Raw genomic sequence first — 23,515 nt, forward strand, 5'->3', positions numbered from 1 at the left:
AGCTGGGACTCAGATTGGGAAGGGCCAGTTGGAAGATCCACGTGGTCTGGCCTTTCTGCCATAGGTGGCAAAGCCCCTGGACTGATTTGTGACTCCTTGAAGAAGAGGAAGCGTCCCCAGAACACAACTGCCTGGATTTCCCGGTGTTGCCGTGTAATAATTAAGAAGATGCATTTCTGTGGCCGTGTCTGCCCTGCTGCAGTTCTGTGCTCAGCTCTGGCCCCAAGGAGCCCAAAGGCATGGGGCAGAGCCCACGATTCAGCATGGGGAGCTGGTGCCACCACTTTCCCACACACCACAGCAGGACGGCAAAGCCAACAGCACCGACAAATTCCAGCGGCACAGCTCTAACATGGGGGAAACGTGCATCCCAAACTCCTCTGACCACTGAAGCACACACAGGCAACTATGAAACCGTGGCACTCAATTTTCAAGTGAAATTAGGTACTTTTAAAACTCTTTACCACGGCCCTACAGAGCTCCTCCCAGCTGAGAACGATCATTCTGTCTTACTCACTCGTAACTTCTGACGTTCAAGAAAGCACTTTACTGCTAGAGGAATGACTTCGTTTCCCAGGGTTCCTTTCCATTTTATCAGAGATTTATCAGCTTTTATGATAAAACAACAGCAATGCTAACTTGAAACTCCTGCAGCACACGCTGCATGGTTTGAGCCCTGTGAGCTGGTCCTTCCGTGAGGCTGCTGGTTTGCCCGGGGAAGCAGGAGCAGCAGCACTGCCAGCCGGGCCTGGACCCGCACATGAAGGCAAAGAGAATTTATGAATGTTTAAAATCTCATGAATTTTAAACAAATCTGTTAATTATTGATTAAATACTCTTAAAAAACGCCAACTGTTTAAAAGTCAATTTGACAGTAACATTGACTGCTCAGAGTAAAGCTGCTTGAAAAGTAGAACGTGAAAAGTAGAAAATCACACCTAATAATTCTTGATTCAGTAATATAATTTAAGACAGAAACTGCTTTTTTTTTCATTAAATATGGGAAGCATGTTTTATAAATATAATTACAATTTTCAAGTCATGGTTTTACACATTTTAGTCGACCTTTAATTTCTGTCCTTGCTTCATACGAGCCAAATCTCAAGTAAAAATACGACCACTCTCCCTTAATGCAATTAACCTTTTCTGAAGAATTTAAAAAGCAAACCACAAGATTCTGAAGCTAACTAAGTGCTCCACAGCTGTGTGAGACACAGTATCACTTTCTGGTTAATACACAACCATGCCAAATTTTACAAGTGTGTGACTAGCTGCAAGCCATGTGTTTGTATTACTCTTCCTAATCAACGGGAATGAGCTCTCACTTAGGAAAAGTTCAAATTATTTAATTCAAATTTCCTTGTTTATCACTTGAATCATGAGCACAACCAGTGATTTAAATCACTTCAGCTGTAAAGAGTCCTTGCTGACTGGCAGCCAGCATCCTACGGGCTGTGGGATGTTGGTGGCCGACGGAGCTGGGACACAGCGAGCTCCAGCTGGGCGGCATCCGGGAGATCCATCCGTGGATCTGTGTGCAGGGCCACGTGGAGCCAGCTCCAGCTCTGGATAAGGCACTGATGAGTGAACACTTCTGTACTGGGAGCAATCCTTTTTGGTAGTAAACACAACATGGTGCCTCACATGGGTACCTGTGGGATCAGCACCCAAACGCGTTTAAAGGCACGAAGTGCCCACTGCACATCAGGTGGATGCACTGACCATGAAGCAACTGGGACAAAATAATTTTTGTAGGATCTGGAACATCAAGTATGTTTGTGACAAGAGCTCCAGTACTCCACCAGAGGCAAAACCACTAATTACACATTTTTAAAAACTTTCTCTAGCAGATCACTTAAAATTTCTGGGATAAGGATTCCTAGTTTACAGCACAGGATTATCTGTGCTCTTCCCACACTAACTGTAGACAACTTTGCATTAACTGTCTAATTTATCAATTGAAATGAAAATATTTTTTAAAAGCACACGTCCTCATGTATCTGCCATTTGGTGGAGGATGCACATGCCTGCAGACATCAGAGCAGAGATTTTGGCACGTGGTGCTTCCTGCTACAGACCCGCATCGTGCACACGCTGAGTTTATACTACCTGACAGTGCCAGCAGATCTGCAGTGATGTGCTGTAACAAGTACTAGATAATAAGGATATCTCAAGAAAGAAGAGTAGATGCAAAGCAAAACCCTACTTTGTGACATATCCCCCATCACTGGTCATAATACAAAAAACTGTATTTGCTAAACACAACATGATAAAATTGGTGACAATAGCTGTTTGGATTGAACATTGCTACTACTGCCTGACAGTGCAATCAAACAAATTAATCCTCTACGTACATATACTGTAGTTTGGAGTGCCATTTGTATTTATTTATGACCATTCAAAAACAAGCAATGTTGCTAAAAAGAAGAGTGCTGTTCCCACACCACCCCTGCCTGGGCACGGCTCTCCCACCAGGCCACCCAACAGCTGCCCTCAAGTCCTGTGCAGAAAAGGGATGGTGACAACACCAGCTCCCAAAGCCACCCAGCATTACTGCTGCCTCAAAAGTGCACACAGCTCCAAAGGCTGTGAGCACGTTAGCGAGGCAAACTCCTGCCTTTGGTCCCAAACAGCACCAAATACCTACACCCTCCCCCTTGAAAGCAGCAAGCTCTGCAGTCAGTCTCCCAAGATGCCAGAAGTCACCCATGTGCCCCTCTGGCTGCAGCAGTGCCAGCACCGGGGTCCCCAGGCCTCGGGGTGTGCAGCTGCCCTGCCAGGCTGATGCTGACCTGTCTTTCTAGAATCTACTGCTGCATGATGGCCCCTGAGCCCATGGATGGAGATTCTTCTCCTATTTGAAATGCTCATCTCGATGAAAAGTCCAGGCAAGTTATGACACCTAAAAGTTACCTGTGAAAATTGTTTTATCCGCTTTTATCCGCATTTGTGTGTACGTGCACATCTCAAACTTTAACCACCAACCGACCCCTCTCCCCAAAATGCCAAAATTGAAGTAAAGGCAGGCCTTTGAGGAAGACAAAACTGCTGTGGGGAGAAGCTGCAGTTCATGGTGCCATGCACAGCAATGAGCACAGCAGCTGCAGTTTATACACAATATTAATCCTTGCTCCAAGCAAAAACTAAGAGTTCATTACCCTCCAACCTGTTACCTCTACGCATTCAACACTTGTGCCATCTTGGATCAAATCTTTTCAGAAAAAAAAGAGAACCACACAAATTAGCTTCTTAGCGCTGACCGAGGATGAAGTCAGAGGACTCCTTCTGACCTCAGTGCACACACTCCAGTCAGAACAAGTGCATCCCCTGCTCCACAAACACAGCAAATTCAGCCATCTCAGCCCAGTGCCTGAGATGCTGTCACCTCAACATCCATCACTGCCCAGCTCATGGCTGGGGTCAGGGACCAGGACAGCAGCCTGGGCCCACTCAGCACGGGCAATATGCAGAGCTAGGGAGAGGCAGACACTAAATCTGTGCATTTTTTGGATGTGGTAGCAGCAAACTGGCATTACGAGAGCAGGCAGTTCATTCCCGTCCCAAATTGCCATATGCTAATTAATCCAGGTCACTCAGATCTCGGCAGCTGCCACAGGCAGGTTCTGGTGCTGGCTCCCAGTGTTACACAACCAGCAGGAACAAAGGAGAGCCTGCTTCAACTTGCAAGGGTGCAAAACTCAGCATGAGGAGAACAGGTGGGTAATGGCTCCATTTTACACCTGAGGAAACAGCCAAGGAGAGCGAGATGGCATCCCAGGATAACAGAGCCACTAGCAAGCCTGGAAACAAAATTAATCACCTCAATTCCTCTCTGCAGCTTTGCTATCACTATCATGGCAGGGCAGTTTTATACCACACCTACCCAGGGAAGTTTTTGACTATGTGAATTCAAAAGGCTAAATCAACAGCTGAATATTCACCACTCAACAAAACAGACGATTGTAAGAATGAATAGACTGCACAGAGCAGAGAGAGGCTCTCAGTGCATTTGACAGCTGCTCCTCCACACTGTGGAGAAAGGTGGGATGGGGTGCCTGCAAACCACCCGCCTGCAGCTCCCATTGGTCCTGCAGTGCCAGCAGCCCCTCCTCCTCACAGTTTTTCCACAGCAAAAATCACTTGTAAGGATGGAGACACAGCCCCGAGCAATACAGGGCTGAGAGAGAGGGAGGCTTTACTGCCAGTTGTGAACAGGGATGGGAGAACTGCCCCAGAGCGATGGGCTGGGCTAGGCAGGGGGCAACTGCACCCAGGTTTTGCTGCTCTTTATTCTCTCTGTAAAAAAAAAAAAAAAAGCATGCAGGCACCCCTGAAAGTGCCAGTGTTGGTACTCAGCAGGCAAGCCCTGTGCTCCCAGGCAGCACTCCTTTCCAAAAGGGTGGAAGGCACAGGGAATGACTGCTGAAAAACCCAGGCTGCTAGGACAAAAATTACTTTGCCCCTAAAAGAGAGAGAATGAGAAACAAACAGCTATTTTAAAAACAAAATTTACTCAACGTCCTTCTTTTCAGTCTTGAAATTCCTGTTTTACAGGCAGACCAATCTCCTCACAATGAGGCTGAAGTGCTGAATCTGGCAGCAGTGTTAATCAAGAGCAAGGTCATGCAACTCGTTCAAATATCCAGTCATGATTCTCTGGTGCCCACTTGATATTAGATTTGATACCAACTCACCTGCAGGAATATATGAAATTTGTGCAAAAAAATCCATCTTTTTAGCAGCCTTCATTTACAGGCATTATTATTTCAACAGAATATAATTAGCAAAAGTGCTTCTTGCATTCATAGGAAACATAATAGTTCCAGTTACTTAGACAGAAAAAAATTTAGAATAAAACTAGCTAGCTACAGAATTGTCTGTTAAAAGCACAGACATCAATTAAACTCATTTTTTATTTGTAGCTGAGTAAATCCAAAAGAATAAATCTTGAGGACGAAAGCTCTCAGTATGAAAATCATTTTAACATCTGTGAGGTCTCACACCACCTCTGAGCCTTTATGAAGCCAATATCCAAATTAAAAGGCTTAACCTGGGCACTGAGAAAGCTCACACTTTATTTTGGGGCCATCTCCAGAGGTCTATTAACCTTTCAAGACACTGTGAATAAACACTCATACACAAGTGACAGGAGATGAGAGGACCCTGAACTAATCCTCCATAGGTAAGGTTACTTACTAGAAAAAAACAAGTTGAGGCACATGTGTATGAAACTGGTTGTGTAACTGATCATTTCAGCGATTTTTTCTGAGAACACATTGAAAAGGGATCCATAAATCTGCACCTCAGTAATGTTACCACAGCCTCCCATTTGCAAAGGAATGAATTCAAACTCCACAAACTGGAAAAAACACTTGTACTCTGTTTACACCCAGCACCTCTCCTACCCTCATGACAAACGAAGCTGGATCAGCACATGAACAGCCCCCCAAAGTCATTCTATTGCTCTGGATTGGTTAAAAATCATATCCTCTTTGTTCACCCCAGCTCCAGTGGAGTTAATGCTTTCAGCACAGCCTCCTCTGTGGCACAATGTTTGCATTGTAATATTTCAGGGAGAGATGCCATTGTACATTGAAAGTGTAAACCCTGGAATGGAAAGAGCAGGTCTGCAGGAGCAGGACCACTTTCCCTCCCAGTGCCTTTCCTGCAGTCTCCATCCTGGCACAGAGCAAGGGCACAAGGGGATGTCCCAGACCGCCAGCTCTGGATCATGGACATGCCAGCATGGACCAAAGTCTACCCCATGCAGCTGGCCTTGGGAAGGAATTTATTTTGCATTTATAAACAAGGAGAAAATTCCTTTAATGCAGTAGTGGAGTCTTTGTTACTACTTTAAATCCTTTGTACTTCTGCTTGGCAGAAGGCTTGGGGTACTTTGAGGTTGTATGGGCTATTTGGAGTCTGTTTACAAAATGAAGAGACTAAATGTCAGGGGATATATGACCAAAACACATGGTACCTACAAACAGAAGACTGGAGTGAAAGACCATGTGTATGCATGTAAAACCCACTGACACCACCAGGGCAGCATCTTTATGACTTTTTCTCCTCCCATGCTATAGGAATTTGCATGGTTGATGAGGATACCTTCACACAAAGCAATCTGAAAAGTTGATTTCAATCAGTGGCGTAATCAAAGCTTCACTATTGCAAAATAATATGATTAAACACTCCATTATTTCAAACGCCACAGCACTAAGCAGATCCTTGGAGAGGAGCACTTTTGTGCACTAATCCATGCATGTAATTATCGATATGCTTTCCCATGCCCCATTCAAATGCTCTCCCCTGAGGCTTTTCTTCCACTTACACCGGGGGAGGGAGAAAAAAAAAAAAAAAAAAAAAAAAAAAAGCCCATCAGTTCAGTTTAAAGAACAAGTTGTATAACTCTTTTTGATCTACTGCCCCAAGGATCAAATAAGGAATTCTACCAGCTGTAAGGTCAGAAGGAAACGATAGGGCTTCGCTGGCCACCACCAGGGGCAGGACACGGCTGTGCCCTGTGCTGGGACACGCTGCCACCCGGGCTGCTGCCAGAGCACCTGGGATAACAACACCCTCGGGTCTGCAAGAAAAAGGGCACCAACAGATGGTTTAATACAAGGCCCCGTGTCTGTAATGAAATCTAAGGATGTAAAAATTAATTAAAGGATAAGCAATTTGCTCTGGAAGAGATTAGAAAGATGCAAAGCAATGCCCACACTGGGTTTTCAGCGCACGTATTGACTTGCCCGTGCTGAGAGCAGCACCAGGCTGGCAACAGCACTGCCATGTTTAAATTGATTTGATCCTACCAGCCTCCTTCCAGAGCAAATCATATAGAAGACAAAAAGCAACAAATGTAGTTAAGAGCACCAAAGGCAGTGTATTAAAAACAGGAAAGAGAGGTTCCAGTGCAAGCACAGCCCCAGTGCTCCCAGCCAGGGACCCCAGAGCTGCAAGGGCAAGGTGCTGGGCACATTGAGGCATGGCTAAAGCCAGCCTCAGCCCCCACTCAATGCAGTCTATATTTGACAATCTGAAAAGAAGCAGATTCTCATCTTCTGGTGATTTTAACAGGCTAATAGAATCAACAGGCAGAATGCCTTGGTTGCTGCTTGCACGCAGGCAGCAGCTCTCTCAGGAACTGGGGGACACAGCTCCTAGCACCCGTGGAGCTGCTGGTAGCCAATAAGATAACAGAATGACACATTTCTTCTGCTTCAAGTTAAAAATACAAAGGAAATTTCAAACATTTAGAAGCCAACATTATTCACTTTGATCTTTAAAAATATAACACCATCTGTAGCCGTCAGATTTACAGTACAGATCTCAGATATGTACATTATTTGTTGGTATAAAAAGCTGTCAGCAGTCCCAGCACAAAAGTGAGGCTCCTCTGGCAATGTCCTGAGTTTCAGAGAGAACTACTAACCTGAAAAACTTAACCAACAGGTTATTTGTGAGCAATACAGTACCTACGAAACAAAAAACCACCACCTCCCTTGCCACAAACCCCACAAAACAAAACCCCTGCAACCTGCTAACACTGCAAAGCGTACACATTTGCAGGTCATGTTGGGAGAAACTTACCACAGAAATTCCTGGACCTCAACAGCCACCTGTTTCTGATCCCTGTAGACCTGTTCCATTGGCACCTCTCATTTCTGCATGTCCATGCCTCCAACATTGTAGGTTACACACAGGTTATACAAAGTGTGGTGTATGGAAGGATTTCATTTCAAGTATCACCATTTTTCAAGCTATACAGGTTCCATAACTACAGCTATAAAGCAAATATGCCCAAAAAATTACATTTCCCTGTCAGCAGAGTCTCAAAAATTAGTGTGGGCTGGCTGAAAATTTGTAGAATAAACAAAACAGCACACATGCCTTTTATAAACTTATTATGCAAGATGAGTTTGGGTAATATGCAAAACCAAATAAAACATTCAAATTATTTTCTGGATATGCATTAGCTATTCCAAATCTAACCCCAGTTTTAAGGAGGTGACAGTCCCAAAGGGTCATGCTAGGACACAGGCCAGGGGAGAGACTGGCAGGAGCAGCCAAAAGTCAGAACCCTTATAATGTCAGATCATTAACAGCTTTAAAACCAAAAGGCCTTGACCTTTTAAAAAAAATATATTCACTCTGCTGAAAAAACTCTCTTCTTGCTTTTCTGAAGTCAAACAAGAAACCTTGGAAATAAATTCTTACCTGTATGATGCTAATGATGACTTTTCTCATGTTTGTAGTATTTAGCTTTTTGTGCCTTGGGAATTAATACAACAGGAGAGGACATAATATTTTTTTTGTCTGTGATATACTCTGTCCTGCTGGTATTTCTTGATTGAAAGACTGCACATAAATCTGGCTTTGCCTTATGAAATTAAGGTCTACTAGACATTAAAAAATCCAATTAGTGCTACAAAAATTAAGGCATACCATTTCCTCAGTCTCATTTAGACTAATACAGACTTCTTTCCTTTCTGTCAAGGGTGAAGGACACAGCTGAATGATGGGATTTTTTCCATCTCATTTATATATTGATGTAATAAGGGCAGACAGGTAGGCCTATGCAAGTGCTGATACTGTCAGCAGCCCAAGTTGCCAGGACTGTGAATATTGTCACTTATAGATTGATAAATGGACTACATGGACTAATTGTATTGCAGCGTCTCTGGACAGATGGCAAATCTTACAGCCATATGGTGATTATTTCCACTGAGCTGAAAGTATATTAACACTTACCAAATGTTTAAAATGATGAGATGATCTAAAGTGATTTTTCCAGGAACGGAGATAAAAACAATGGGCTCGGCTGGGCCGGCACTCGGGGGCTGGGCTCTCTCCCAGGATTCCCGTTCCGTGCAGGCTCCAGGGCCCGCGGCTATCGCGGCTATCGATGGACCCGGCTGCGTGCTGGGCCCTCAGCTGGAGCTCAGGGCTTTGTGAGCACAGGGCACACTGTGCCTCATTTCAGCTGTTCTGCACGGCCCCTGTTTAGTGCCACTCTCTGCCAGCTGCCCGAGGAGTTGGTGGCACTGAGACATACGCTTCCTTCTCCTGGTATTTCTCGTTGCTTCTCTTCTCTCTGGTGGAAATGATGCTGAAGTTATTGTCCTACTTTTAAAGGCAGCCACATACCTAACTCTGCCCCCCTCAAATCCAGCAGAGGACTGCCCAAATCCTGAACACAGGACCTCTGGAGTAGGACTGACTCAGCAATGTGCACCTGCAGCCCAAAAAGCCAATCATACTCCAGGCTGCATCCCAAGAACAGGTCAAGGGAGGTGATTCTCCCCCTCTAACCTGCTCTTGTGAAACCCACCTGGAATACTGCATCCAGGTCTGGGTCCCCCAGCGTAAGAAGGACATGAAGCTGTTTGAGTGAGTCCAGAGGAGGACACGGAGATGATTAGAGGGATGGAGCACCTCTCCTCTGGAGACAGGCTGGGACAGCTGGGGTTTTCATCCTCCCAGTACCTAAAGGGGCTACAGGAAAGCTGAAGAAGGATTTTGTACAAGGACATGTAGTGAAAGAACAAGGGGGAATGGCTTTAAACTGAAAGGGCAAGTTTAGATAATAGGAAGACATTCTTCCTTGTGAGGCTGGTGAGGCACTGGCACAGGTTGCCCAGAGAGGTTGTGGATGTCCCATCCCTGAAAGTGTTCAAGGCCAGGCTGGACGAGGCTTTGAGCAACCTTGTCTGGCGTCAGGTGTCCCTGCCCGTGACAGAGAGGTTACAGCTAGATGGTCTCCACAGCACCTTCCAACCCAACCCATTCTATGACTATACATGCACTAAATGCATTTTGCAACCTGCATGTCCACCCCCAAAAGAGGAGTCAACTGGGAGGGGACAGAACTACGCCCCAGCAATCCTGTGAAACAAATGAAACCAGCTGAACAGCGACCAGAGGCTCACCCTGCTCACTGCCAAGCCCACAGCCACGAACCGCGAGGTTCTGCAGCGCTGCTTCGGCACCGGTGGCTCAGCGCCTTCACCAACTGCACCCAAACCACACCGGGCTGCTACACATCCCAGAGGGCACAACACGCCTGTGGCTGCATCCTTTACTCATACTTTGGCTGTGGGGCTTTAAAACTTTTGTGAGATTTATTATGCAGCAGTGAATTCACTCTTCAGAGCAATGGGAGAATACATGCAGGAGACCCGATCCTCTTCTGGTCTAAGTTACTGCTTATTTATACCAAACAAATGAGAGCAAAATCAGCTCAAATTCTCCACAGATGGTTATGCTAGAATAATAAACCCATATTACACAAATTAAATGATTTTTTGCTTCACTTTTAGAACAGAATTCTGAACAATTATTTGTTTTAAAATAGGATTGAAAATGATGTTTTGCATTCTGTTTTGTTTCACATGCACTTTCATGATAGGAAAGTCCTTGCTAGTGGAAACAGCCACCTCCCTCGCTGGGGGAGAAAAAAGTTCACGTATCAGTTTCCCCTATTTTCCATAAGTAAAATACAGCAAGTCAAGAGCTGGAAACTGCACTCTTCATAGTCCCTGTGATCTAAAATTAATGCCTGGTGTTGGTATGCAGAATGGATCAAGTACTTGCTCAGCCACTGAGGACAAGATGCCAACTGGTGAGAAATTCTTACTATGCTTTTCACACATTCACACTTTCGCACCCAAAGAATTAAATCTATTTGATTTGTAAGGCCTCTTTTGCAGGTCTCCCTAAATAGAGGGATATTTAGGAAGCTTTACTACCCCTGAAAGGCAGCAGAAAAGCATTTCAGCTGCCCATTTCTCCCTAGACAACGCAGACTAGCCCTGTGTTTTTCCATGTGCCTCCCAGCCAACGCTGACCCGGGCCTGGAGCTGCTGCCACCCTGGGCTCCGGCCAGGCTGTCCCCCCAGGCAGCAGCAGCCGCTCCAACCTCACTACCAGGGAAGAAAAAGTGCCAGAAATGAGATGGAAAAAGAAAAGAAAGAGGGGGAAAGTAACTTAGCTCTAAGGTGCAAAGTTTGGTCCACCTATTTAACTCAGAGAAATCAGCTGTTCTTTTATGGAATAACAGACGGCACCGAACCACCCCAAATCGTTCCCAGCTGCTGCGTGTCTATTTTGTCTTCTGGCCAATAATTCAGAGGTCATCCTGTAAAGCAGCTGATGAGCATAAACTCTTCCCAGCACAACCTCATGTCACTTGTGCTAATTTAACAGTCATTGGGAAGGGTGTTGGAAATCACTGCAATATTACTTTGGTATTTCACAAGAGAAGCTGTACAGAGTTGCACAATATTGCTCTCCCTCCAAAGGACAAGGATGCCAATTTGTAAGGCAGGGAGGAAAGACCAAGCAGGGAATGCAAAGTGGATTAGATATTTTGATTCCATTCCAAATTCTAAGCTTAAAATATAAAAAAATCTTTGGCAACTTCTCCCCCATAGAATTTGAAATGCTAATTTCTAACTCAATGGAGAAAAGTTCTTGCAAAGATCTGAACAATACATATGCAGGATTATTACTCTGTGGCTGAAAAATTCAGAACAGACCTTCCCTGTAGAGGGAAAAGCAGGTAACCACAACCACAGGAGATGTGTTTACCCCAGGCTTAGGTCCAGCTGATGAAGGAAGTTGTCCCTACAGCCCTCTGCAAAACCACAGGCTTTGCAGAAAAGTCTGGAGAGGCAAAGCAGGGCAAGAGAGATTGCTGGGAGCATCAGGCTGCACACAACCACCTCCTTGAAAGCTGATGCATCTCCCATTATATGCAATTTTGAAGGTCTCAGAAAAGACATGCTCAGAACCTTCTGTCTGGGGAAAGTCTTGGAGGATCACATCAAACTTTAAAGACATTATTTGTCCTTCAGAGCTCTCAAAAGACAAAGTGGAATTTCACATTGTGCACAAATACCCATTCCCCTGCCCCAAAGCACACAGGAAGGTGAAAGAGGCACAGAGGGGTAAGAAAAGTTCCCCAGGGAAGCACGGGCACATACACACTTCTAGATCTGCCTGGGAGGAGATGAGCAGCCTCCCCATCTACCCCAAATAACTCCTAAACCAACAATTCCCTCACCAGAGCGTGGGATCTGGTCCTTGCTTCACAGCTATTGTGTTTCATTGTAACTGAGATTACAGACTCAAGCTTTTAACTCCGTTCCCTTGAATTTGGGTGGGCGTAGTGAAGTGACAGTGAGATCCCTGCTCTCAGTCAAGCCAGTTTCTGTTCTTCTTGAAAAGTACCATAAACCAAATTAGAGTGTTTTTTATGAATGAGCATTTTTAGAAGACACTTTAAATACAAGTTTATGAGGAGCAACTCTATAAACAACAGGCAACAGAAAATTAGCTATCTCCTGTAATGGACTATGTAAGTGACAAACAGCTGTCAAGCATAGAATAATCATGAAAAGAGAGCTCTCATTCACCTGTGCGCTGTAAAGTTTTAGGCAACTGAATCTCCTTTATTATTTCATAAAAGAATAAATTTGTTCCTATCACAGCTGGAGGAGAGGGGATTATTATGACAATCACTGAATTTAACATGAACATGAACTGAGTGCAAAGATTGCTTTATCTCCTCCTTGCACACCCAAGGGCGACAGCTGTGCCCTTGCTGTACACTGTGCCCATGAGCACTGCCCACCTTCTGTCCTGAAAGAAAACCAGGAGGCAGAAACCTCCTGGCAGGTCAGGGAGGAGTATTTCAGCTTTGAGGGTTTTTTATCAGGGGTTTGGACCACGTGAGGGTGTAAGAAGCAGGGACTTTACCTGGAGGGGCAGTGCTTAGGTACATCCTATGTACAGACCACACAAGATACAGGCTCATCACAAGTAATATTAAGAGAGAAGAAAAGTGAAAAAAGGGAAGTGCATATATGCTATACAAGGGTTTAAGAGAGAGGGTGAACCTCCTCCTTTGTATAAAGGTGGAATGAGATTGAACCGACCACCTTGTGGCTTTTAAGTTGTGAAACCCCACTTCCACATCAGGACATGCTACATGGTGGAAGCATGCTTATGGAGGGACACCAGAGCAATCCAAACTGACAGCTCTGGGAAAAAGTTAAGCTAATAGGGACTGACGACGTCATCTTCAGGATTGGCATCACATCATCCTGCATGCCAGAAGCTGCTCTATCCCAAAAGGGTAGGATCCTCCATGGGCAATTGTCATCAAGTCTCTGCAAGCCAGATCTGCCACTTGGAGGCATGGAACAAGTTTTAAATCTGTAATTCATACAAATTTATCTATGTGATTTGTAGGACTTGGGGTGGTTGGGGGACACAGGGACAACTATGCTGTTGCCATCTCTGCACAAGTGTCTGAACTACCCACCAGAACAGAGCTCCTGCCTCGTCTTTAGACACCACCATCTCTGAAACAAATGATAAAAATGTGTCAGACTCTCCCCGCATTTCCCACGCATCCTCCAAGCAGCTCGGTGCCCCAGCACAGCCCTGAGTGCTGGCTGGGGACATTCTGCACATCTCATCTCAGACAATGCTCTTCCAAATGCTCTTATTGAACATTTTCAGTATCACAAAACACATCATATGTTCCCACAAACAACTGCAGAGAGACATTTTAGATGTGTGCCACAGATTCATAGTGGGAAGCTGGAATACAAAAGCCTGATAAAACCAGGGAATGAAACAAAGGCAACAATGAAGTGTTGCTGTTACAGATTACAGAGCAACTCACCAACAACAGAGAACTTGACTCAGCCAGTGCAACACAATTAACATGAGGGGAGACAGTGTGCACCTTGAAGTACTACCTTTCAAAAGGAAAAGCTTTGAATATTCCCCAGCTCTGGCTACACTGTTCTTCTTCCAGGGATGAAACAATAAGTAATTGAATACTAAAAATAAGATGCTCACACCTCCACATATAACATCAAGATTTCCCTTCAGTGCCAAGCAAGATTAAAATTCTGTATTTTTCCCCCCCCAAGAAATACAGGGGTTCCGTATCTGAGGAGAATCTACTGCAAAGTGTTAAGCAAACAACAAGTATTTATTCAGTCATACAGCACCATTTCACAGTTCCACAAGGAAGGATCCTCAGTACAGGCAGAAGCAGCTTTAGGAAAAAATATTTTACAAGCTGGCTACATATTTTTTAAATGTATTCCACAGAGGCCTTTGCTGTCTTGCTGCACTGAGGTACTAAACATTGCCTGATAAGACTGCAGTTGCAGGATTATTATTATTATTATTGTTATTATAAAGAAAATGCTAATGGGGAACAACACTGGCAGCTCTGGAGGGCTCTCTCCCAGGCCTCTTGATGAGCAGGCAGAAAAGTGCAACTTCTACAGAAATTTTCTTTTTGAATCTCAGAAGGGTTCGAGTTTCTAAATCCTGTAGGCTGCAGTGAAACTTCCAGATGGAAAGGAAACAGTTTGTCCCTTCAGGAATTCTTACAATCTTGCATTTTGATAAACCACGTCAAATAAATAAAATCAGATCAGTGCACGGAGGAGGCGGGAAAGGAGGATGCGGTGCCACTGAAGGGAACAGGTTTGCACAGTAAGCAGCACTCGCTGCTGCTCACACCTCCATCGCCCTCTTTTCCCTCGTTCCCCTGTCTCAAATCTGCACGCTCTTGCTCCATGATAAAGCCACTGTTGTTTTGCAGCTACAGCTCTTGCTAGCCTTCATACATGGAGCCCACAAATCCTAGAACACCTACACAGCAGAGCTCCTGCTCCCCTATGAGTCATTAAGCAGGCTGTCCCGCTTGCTGATGTCAGCCAGCAACATCCATTTTTTTTTAAACAAATCCTAAAACGCCTCGAGCATCAATTATTTAAAATATTATCTTCATTTTAATCCTGACCCCAGTGGCAAAATTACCATTACGAAGCAATTCCAAGTGATGCAGAGGGTCCAGCAGCCTCTAATAGTTGCTACGTCAATGAGGAGTAAGCAGCCAGCTCCTCGTGTCACACATGAGCTCAGCACAGAGCACCCGAGCCGGCAGCAGCGGGCAGACTTCTCTTACAAACAGGCAGAGAGCAGCTAGGATGTGTCACCAAAAATACAATCAAAGATCAACTGCATCATCCAATCTCATCTTGTACATTTTGCATGAGGGTGTATTACACAAGCCCTACTCACACCATCCCTAACCTGTGCTGGGTGGTGCGTGGCTGCGGCGCAGCAGCAACCTTCCCAGATGCTAATTGTCTATTCCCTGCCTAATTGCTCTTCCCATTAAAAGGGCTTCTTTAAGGCTCAAGTTTAAACACTTCCTGTCTTTGAAGGCAGTGCCCTTGTCACATTCTGAGATTTAAGAACTGGATCATCAGCTATTTACAGGGTACAGCTGAATTATCACAGAAACATAGTTGAAATACATTCCTTTGAGCACATTTACATCCTAAAGAACCATGACCAAATCACAGGATAAACAACTCACACTGTATTTGCAGTGCACAGAGTGCAAAAGGCGATGGAGAGCATTCAAGGTGAAAGCAGACAGAGATTTGACCATGTAGCAACCTTGAGGAATGAGGACCTTCCCACTCTGCACACACCCTATCACAAAGCCAACAGGAAAACCAACAGCTGATTCAAAATACTTACGAGTGCCTAAGTGTATGTTCATGGGTGAGGCTATTTATCTTAGGCACTGCAATAACAGAGCCAAATGAATGAATAAAATGAATACACAGCACTGTAGAAAATCTAGATGCAAAACCAGGCCGATGCCCTTGCTCCTGGGTTCTCAGCAAACTCACTGTCCTTCTTTGCCCATTTCAGTCATCCTGGGAATATGTTTGAACAGTTTGAGACATTTTATCAGATCTTGGACAGTTTAAAAAGTTTCAGTTTAAAGGAACTGAACATCAAATAATTCTTTTTAACATTTCAAATTATGCCTTTGTTATCAGGAGACCTACTCACCATTCTCTTTTCAAATAGAAAGAAGGGCTTCAGGGACATCCCAACTTTGTGGAGAATATTTTATTTATACGATTTTTCTCAAGTGATAATCAAATTAACAGTGGTAATTAATTAGGTTAGCAGCTGAAAGCAACTTGACTGTGATGACTCTTGGCATTAAGTCGTCTTTCTGTTCACTCTTTCCACAGCATAGTCTACATGAGCAAATGTCCGAGAAACTTGCAGCAGAGCACTCAAACTAGTTGTGGTACTGGCAGATTTCTCCTCATAATTTGGTGATCTATAGCAGACCCTATAAATTCAGCTGTGTGCATCTGTCTGCAGTGCTGTGAACTCCTCACTGGTTGTGAGAGGCGAAGTCACTTGGACAAAACACTGTTACAGGTTTGTTCACTTACCTGAATACAACCACACCAAAACTCTAAGCACACACAAATCATTACGAGGATCTTGCTGTCTGGTCTTTTCTTCCCTCTCTTTCACCCACCCCACCAAGCTCCCTGCCTCTCTAACTTTACATAAATTGAGTTCAACATTTGCAAGAGACTACTTACTATTGAGGTCAATGGAGCTTCCCCATCATTTCGGTGAGCCCAAATACTGCTCCTGAACACAAAGTTCTCTGGATGGACCTGACTTTTCCACTGGCTTTTGTACAGATACCCGTATCTGTACAGAGACAGAATTCTCCAAGTCACAACAACACCCATTTATATCTACCCTGCAAAATGGAAGTAGCTACGTCAGGAATCAAGGCTGTGAAGAATCAAGCACCCCCAGCCAGCTGCTTCAAAAACCATGAGATGAACAGCCTCAGCATCTATCAGATCTCAGTCCCTTTCCTTGAACACCAAAACCACCACCAGCTGGGTATAATCTGCTCCCCTGAGCTATGCTGGGGACCGAACTGAAGCTGCTGACCTTAAAATCTGAAAAAAGGAGTCCCTGAGCTCACAGTACCAACTCAGCTGTCTCAGGGATCCTCTCATCCCAGCCCTGCTTTGAGGGACCCCAGACTGCAGTGACAGCCAGGTGCCATTCTCTGCCTGCCACTCCCAGGGTCCCCCCTTCCCTCCCAGACAGATGGCCTGGCCAAACTTTGGAGGGAGCTGGTGTGAGACTCCCGTGGATTTCAGCAGGAGCTGGATGAAAGCCAAGGTGAATTTCCTCTGCAACAACACTATTCCAGGCAAAGCTTATCACCATGGTTTCTGAAGTACTGCTGGTACCAGAAAGTGAACCCCCTCCAAAATTACTGTCTTCCTCTAACACGAGCTTCATCACATCTTCTGCTTTGTTTATCTCCTTCTTTCCTCACCCTCACATTAGTTTTTGCCTTTTACTCCCCAAATAAAGCCACGTGTTGGCTGATGGATATTAGTACTGCTGACAGCAGCGGGGAGGAGAGCAAGGCACTTTCCTGATCTTTCAAATGTCAGTGCATAATAAAAACACTACATATGGCTGCCCTCAGTAATACAGCCCCAACTGCACCTTTCCCCTTGTATCACAGGGAGAACAGAGTTTTGTACAAGAGATCAATCTCCCTAAGATGAGGTTACTTCACTGCCTGATCCAGGCTTGGAAACTCGCCTTTTCCAAACTTTCTGGTGCTTGGCTCAAAGCTCACCTGGAGAGGTATGGACAGATCCCAACTGGAGGGGACCAAATTACCCCACTAGCCCCTGAGGAAGCAGCAAAGAGAAGACATCTCATGTTGGCAAAAGAAAGGTGTGCTGTGAGCTAGTTCAGCACTAACCTGTACAGCACACATTTCTACATGGTTGTGCAGCTTTCTGCAATAATTTCTAACAGTCAAAGGCCTGATTGTCATTTTGATATGATTTATAAAACAGAATTAAAATACAATTTAAATGCTAGAGGGTATTTAAATCGGTTGAGTGTTAATCCAACAGATAATATAAATAACAGCTTCAGCAGCAGTGAAGAGATTTACAGGTCTAATCTAAACCAGATACTTGTCACACACCTCACAACAGAAATTATTTGTAATGGATAGATAAGGAAATACAAAGATACTAAAGAAATGAAAATAATAAAAGAATTTAAGCACAGATTAAACAGCTATCCAACACCTTCTTAAATCAGCTAATATCTAAACCTCAAGCATCTTTATAACTGTAAATTTAACTTAGACTGATTAAACCGAGGTCACAGTGAATCAGACCACGGCTATTAGATGAGTAGGTACAGCCCACTAACATCAGAGACACTTCCTTGATTGTGTCAGCCTTTGGCTTGCAACAGCAAGAGACAAAGCAGGTGGTATTTTCAGACACAGATTTCTACAGCTGGAAATGTGTTACATTGTGGTTTTCAAATAGCTGAAGTTTAAGCTCTGAGAGATTGAGGTAACAGCAGCTATCAGATATGCTGGGTAGAAGAAAGAGGTGATCTGGGAAAAGATTCATTCCCTTTAAAGCAGACATTTGTCCAGCGAGATTCTTAACAGTGTCTTGACCAAAATACAGTGGTTTTCAGTCAGCAGCAACTTTCACATTGACTTTTATGGACACTGGATCAGATATTCTTTCCAAGTCACTTTTTTACAGAGTTGTTTTCATATTCCCTGTATTACAGGCATTAGTTTTTTTTAAAAACATGTAAATTGCTTTTGTAAAACTTGACACTACCTCTCTGCCTAGTAAGTTGAACTAAACCAACAGTTTAAATAGCTCAGCTCAAAGCTAATAAGCAATTTAAATAGCTTTGCTTTGCTGAGCTCAAGTAGCTGTATCAGGTTTCATAGCACCATCAGTCACTGCCAAATCCATAGGCAGCATTTAAATGAATCATTAGCAATGGTCACCCCCCAGGAAAAAGAAAAAAGGAGAGTAAAAGAAAAAACATTTTAAGAGCTAAGAATCAAGTCATTGTCACAATTTCTATGAGTACATGCCCCATATGTGACACCAAAATGTGCCCAGGAAGCAAATCCTACTCAAATGCCTGGGCCAAAATATATTCGTCCAAGTAAGAATGACTGATCTCTATGTTCTGACAACAACTTGTTTCACAAAGACATGTGAGTATAGAGGTTCCCGTTCCACAGAAGGAAAAGCTAGAGCATGCAGAGGTGAAGGATTTCCAGCACAGATGAAACCGGAAGAAAACTGGGAGGTTGCTCCTGTGTCATGTGTGCTAAACCACAACTGCAGTAATTGTACTTCCAAGTTCTCTGGATCAGAAAGGTGAATGGCAAGATAATGAAGTGAGACACTGGAAAAATGCATATTCACCAAACACCTTGTCTGAACTCTGTGCAGAGTGCAGGAGTTGGTACAACCCACGCTGAAACCCGGGCAATGACTGACACTGGGAACTTGATCTCACGTGCACCAGTGTAAGACTGAAATAACTGAGAAACACATTAAATCAGGGTATTGAACTAGACTAGTGAATGCGCCTGCTCCCTGTAAGTCTGCATGACCTGACAGTGCCTGTAGGAGCACAGACAGGAGCACAACCAGAACCCTCAAAAGCCTTCAAGTCCTTCGCAGCTTGAACAGCTCTGGAGGCACAGCAGGACCACACCGAGCCCAGAACTACAGCTGACAGAAAGGATGGGAGACCACTGTGATCTTCCACTCAATTCTCTCCAAGCCCCAGCTAAACTGATCTACCAGTCTGGAAACGGTTAAAAATGACAACAACAAAAATATTTGCCTTTAGAGACACCCAGGTAAAGCGACAGAGCCAAGTTTCCCGTGGATGGATGTTTCTGACCATCCTGGACTCTGCGGGGCAGTGCTGCTCCAGACAGGTTTTGATACTCCTTTCTCCAGCCCCAAGGACAGTTTCTCTTTTATTTTCCAGTGAAACTTTGCATAATTAAGAAGCAGATGAGCCCTTTGTAATCCTGAAGAGAAACGTGTGGAGATACTCACTTAGATCCTATTTCTCCCTCTGCCCCTGTACTTCTCTTTAGTACTCCCGGGTATCAAATTCAGACACATGCATGTCATTTTAATTCATTATTTATCCACATACTCTCGAATTATATCACTTTGACAACACTCAACAAATCTGTAGTGGGAATTTGGACATTTGAAAGCAGCAAGAGGAAGCTCAGAAACTAGAGAACGATTCCTTGCCACAGGGGGGTGAGGAGAGGCAAGGAAAAAGTGTAAGAGAACATAATAGGATAAAAATAAAGTAAATTAAATGTGTGGGTTTGGAATCCCCCAAGACATTCTGGTCGAGAGGATCTCAAACCTATATATAGTTCAAGCCAAAGGCACAACCTTAACCTGTTTCCTGATATTTAGTTCACAAATTGCCCTAATGCCAGCATTTGGCCTTTGTCCCCTCATGTAAGTTAGAGGATAGCAAAAATGCAGGACTAATTTTTGGAAAGACCAAGCTGAATTCTCCAAGAGGCCACCACATGTGGTCAGAGACTTCTGGCATGTTAAAAAAAAAAAAAATTAAAGGGGGAAATATTTACACAAATTAGGGACCACCCGGCACAATTCAGGCAAGTTCACCGTGTGCCTCCAGCAGCCAGAGCTCTCGCTGAACCAGCGCGTGGAACGTCTGACAATGAACTCGCTGCACATCCCGCAGCTGACCGGCCAGGGACCGGACCCCCGGCCCCGCACCAGCCCCGCTCAGCCACATCCCGAGCTCCTCCCCGCTCATTCCAGCGGGGATTTTGCCGCCGGTGCTCTTCCTCCGCGGCGTGCCCGCTCCCGAGCGGGCGTCAATGATTAATTACGTTATAAAACGCCGGTTCTGGGGAGCGCTCTCGGGGCGGCCGCGCTCTCCCCGCTCCGCACCTGCGGCGGGGCCGGGGCGGCGGCGGCGCCCACGCGGGGCCGGGGCGGGACGCGGTGCCCACGCGGGGCCGGGGCCCGGCGGACTCACCCCATGTCTCGGCACCTTTCGGCGGCGGCGGCGGCGGCACCCCCGGGCGGCTCCCCGCGCTCGGCGGCCAGCGGCGGCCGCGTCCCCACTTCGCACATGCGGCCGCCCCGGCCCCGGCTGGCTGCGGCTGCACGGCGGCTGCACGGCGGCGAGAGCCGTCCTGCTCCTCCTCCCGCCGCCTCCCTCCCCCCTTACATAACCTCCCTCCCGGGCGGCGGCGGCACCGAGCAGCTCCCGCGGCACCCGCCGCCCTGCCAGGCGGCAGCGCGGGGGCGGCGGGCGGGGCGGGGCGGGGCGGTGGGCGCGCCCCGGGGCCCCTCCGCTCCCCGCCCCGGGCCCGGGCCGCCGGCGGTGGGCGGGTTGTGCCCCGGCGGGCAGCGAGGAGCCGCGGCGGGAGGCTGCGGGATCTCTTCCCCGCGGTGCCCTCGCCGGGGGCCGGCGACCTGCGGAACGGAGACGAGGCGGCAAGAAAACTTCGGGTGAAGTTGTGGGGGTGTCCCCACGCGGCCCCGCCCGCGGCCGGGGAGCCTGAACGGCGAGAGGGGTGAGGCCACCCCGGGGACCGGCTGTCCGGGACCGGCTGTCCGGGACCGGCTGTCCCGCACCGGGAGCGCCCCGCCGGCAGCCCCCGCTCCGCGGCGCGGGCACGACGCGCTCCGAGCGCGGATCCCGGGAATGCGCTTCCGACTGGAGGCGATGCCGCGCCGAGGGATGCCCGGTGAAACACGAGCGGGCGATTCTCTCCCACTGTCACGCCCTCCCCGCGTCTTTTCACGCTCCGAATCCGCGTTCCCGCCGGGAGTGCGGAGCCTGCGAGCCACGGGGCCGTATCAGCCCTGTTTGGCCACTGGCCCTGGCAGACCCAGCCCCGCAGCCCAGGTCAGGGGCCGCACCCACCCAGCACCCGGCTGCTCTGCCCAAAAGTGTGAATCCCGTCGGGAGGACTGAATCTCCTTTGGCCCTTCTCAGCCCCGCTGCAAATCTGTGCCACATAGGGTCCCAAAATTATGTAGGTTTCGTGAAAATAAAAAGAGGGACGATTCCTAACCAGGGAAGGAAAAATGGGATTAGTGTGGAAGAGCCGTGTCATGGTTACCCAGCCACGAGGGTGACACTGGCATCTGACCGGCAATCACAGGACACAAATCCATAGCAGCGCCGTGGACCTGCTCGTCCGGGTGTTCATAGGACTGTGTACACAGACACACTCACTCTTTCGTGGAGAAAAGACGCCCAATTCACATGTAAGACGGGCTTTTAACTTCACCCACACAAAGTTATAATTAATACTCTGCCATCAAGAGTGATTATTTTCATCCTTTTTTTTTTTTTTAAATCTCATGTTGATTTATCCTTTTTTTCCAAGAAAGTTTAGAGAAGTTGTGGGAAAGGCTTTATGTTTGCTTGCTTTAACTTTGTGTGTAATGACTGGGGGTGTCCCCACTATCACCTTGGGACCTCATGGGAATCCTCAAAGGAAAACTTCGCCAGCAACCAAACACCTTCCAGCTATGGACAATGGAACTGTTTCCCTTTCTGACAGACAACTATTTCCTTATGTCTGGAACACCAAAATAGAATTTCAATCCCATACACTCAAATAAAGTCTATGTCATTGGGGGGGAAAAGGAGCAGGGTGAATTACACAGACATTTTCACAAGGCTATGGGATGACACCTCTCCCGTGTATCTGCTCTCTTTACCACGGTCAGATGGTTACTGTGGATGTTGAAGGAGACTTAACTCCTTTACCTAATCACTGATGTCAAAAGTTCCTATGTCCTGTTCTGCCAGCTGAAGGTGAGGTTCCATTTCCTCTGAGATAGCCACAGCAGAAGTGACAATCCTTTCGTCTTCATGATGACCTGCATCCTTGAATATTGCTTTGATGTGACCATTCCTCTCCTCTAGGGGAAACAGTGAGGGGTAATAATCTCTGAGGGGAAAAACAGCAGCCTAGAAATCATGTGGAAAAAACTCTCACCATGAATCTGAGCATTTTATAACACTGTTTTTACACCATTTACCTCATTTTGTTAAATTACATACTCCATTCATCAGAGAGAAATTGTCTTGGTCCTGTCTGATTAATTAGCTCGTTTTGGTGAGTATCCAAGAGCTGTGTTTTATGAACCAGTGCTGCATGTGACTAACAGGCATCTAATGGAATTGGATCAAAATGGGGTAATGCACTCACTGTGTGTGTCAGGATTAGATGAGAATTGGAAATTGGAACTGCAGTTGCCTTAGCATTTTCTAATTTTTTAATCTTTCCCAATCTTGCATTCAAGACTGTGTTTTCAGCCCCAGTTATAAAAATAAAGCTTAAGTTTATGGAAGCATAATTGGCTGTGAAATTCACATGATAAAAAATTTTGTATATTGCTTTTGTTCATAAGGTCTTCCCACTTCATTCATGCTCTTTGCAGAACTGTCTTCTGGGAGAGACAGGGTTTTAGTGGCATTTCTCCAGTACCCTGAGATATTTTCCCTGGTAGACAGCAAGCTAACCCAGTTTTCTGCTCATATTTGGGTTTCTGTAAGTGCATTCCCTTCATCTGAAATTCCCGCTATTCTTCAAATGGATGAGATACTCCTCCTTCTGAAGTGTGGCACACTGTTGTGGTCCTCCTTTCTCTGCCAAAAACAGGATGAAGCCCTGTCCTCACTTTAAGTCAGTGGTAAAAGTCCCATGGATTTGAGTGAGGCCCAGATCTCATGC

At 45.9% G+C, this 23,515-nt stretch overlaps 1 protein-coding gene across 4 annotated transcripts in view; it reads right to left on the bottom strand.

The window, feature by feature from the left end:
- The window catches only part of HOMER2 (homer scaffold protein 2), a 56,353-nt gene extending 35,313 nt beyond the window's left edge, over positions 1-21,040 (bottom strand). For 2 of the 4 annotated variants that reach the window (XM_039557562.1, XM_039557561.1), the window contains exon 1: positions 20,794-21,040. In XM_039557562.1, the coding sequence (XP_039413496.1) occupies positions 20,794-20,891 (98 nt within the window). In that variant the 5' untranslated portion in view covers positions 20,892-21,040. The remainder of the gene's footprint in view (positions 1-20,793) is intronic. The other 2 variants (XM_039557564.1, XM_039557563.1) reach the window with 1 other exon arrangement.
- Positions 21,041-23,515: the final 2,475 nt, after the last annotated feature.

The sequence above is a fragment of the Corvus cornix genome, chromosome 10, assembly GCF_000738735.6.
Source record: "Corvus cornix cornix isolate S_Up_H32 chromosome 10, ASM73873v5, whole genome shotgun sequence".
Lineage (NCBI taxonomy): Eukaryota > Metazoa > Chordata > Aves > Passeriformes > Corvidae > Corvus > Corvus cornix.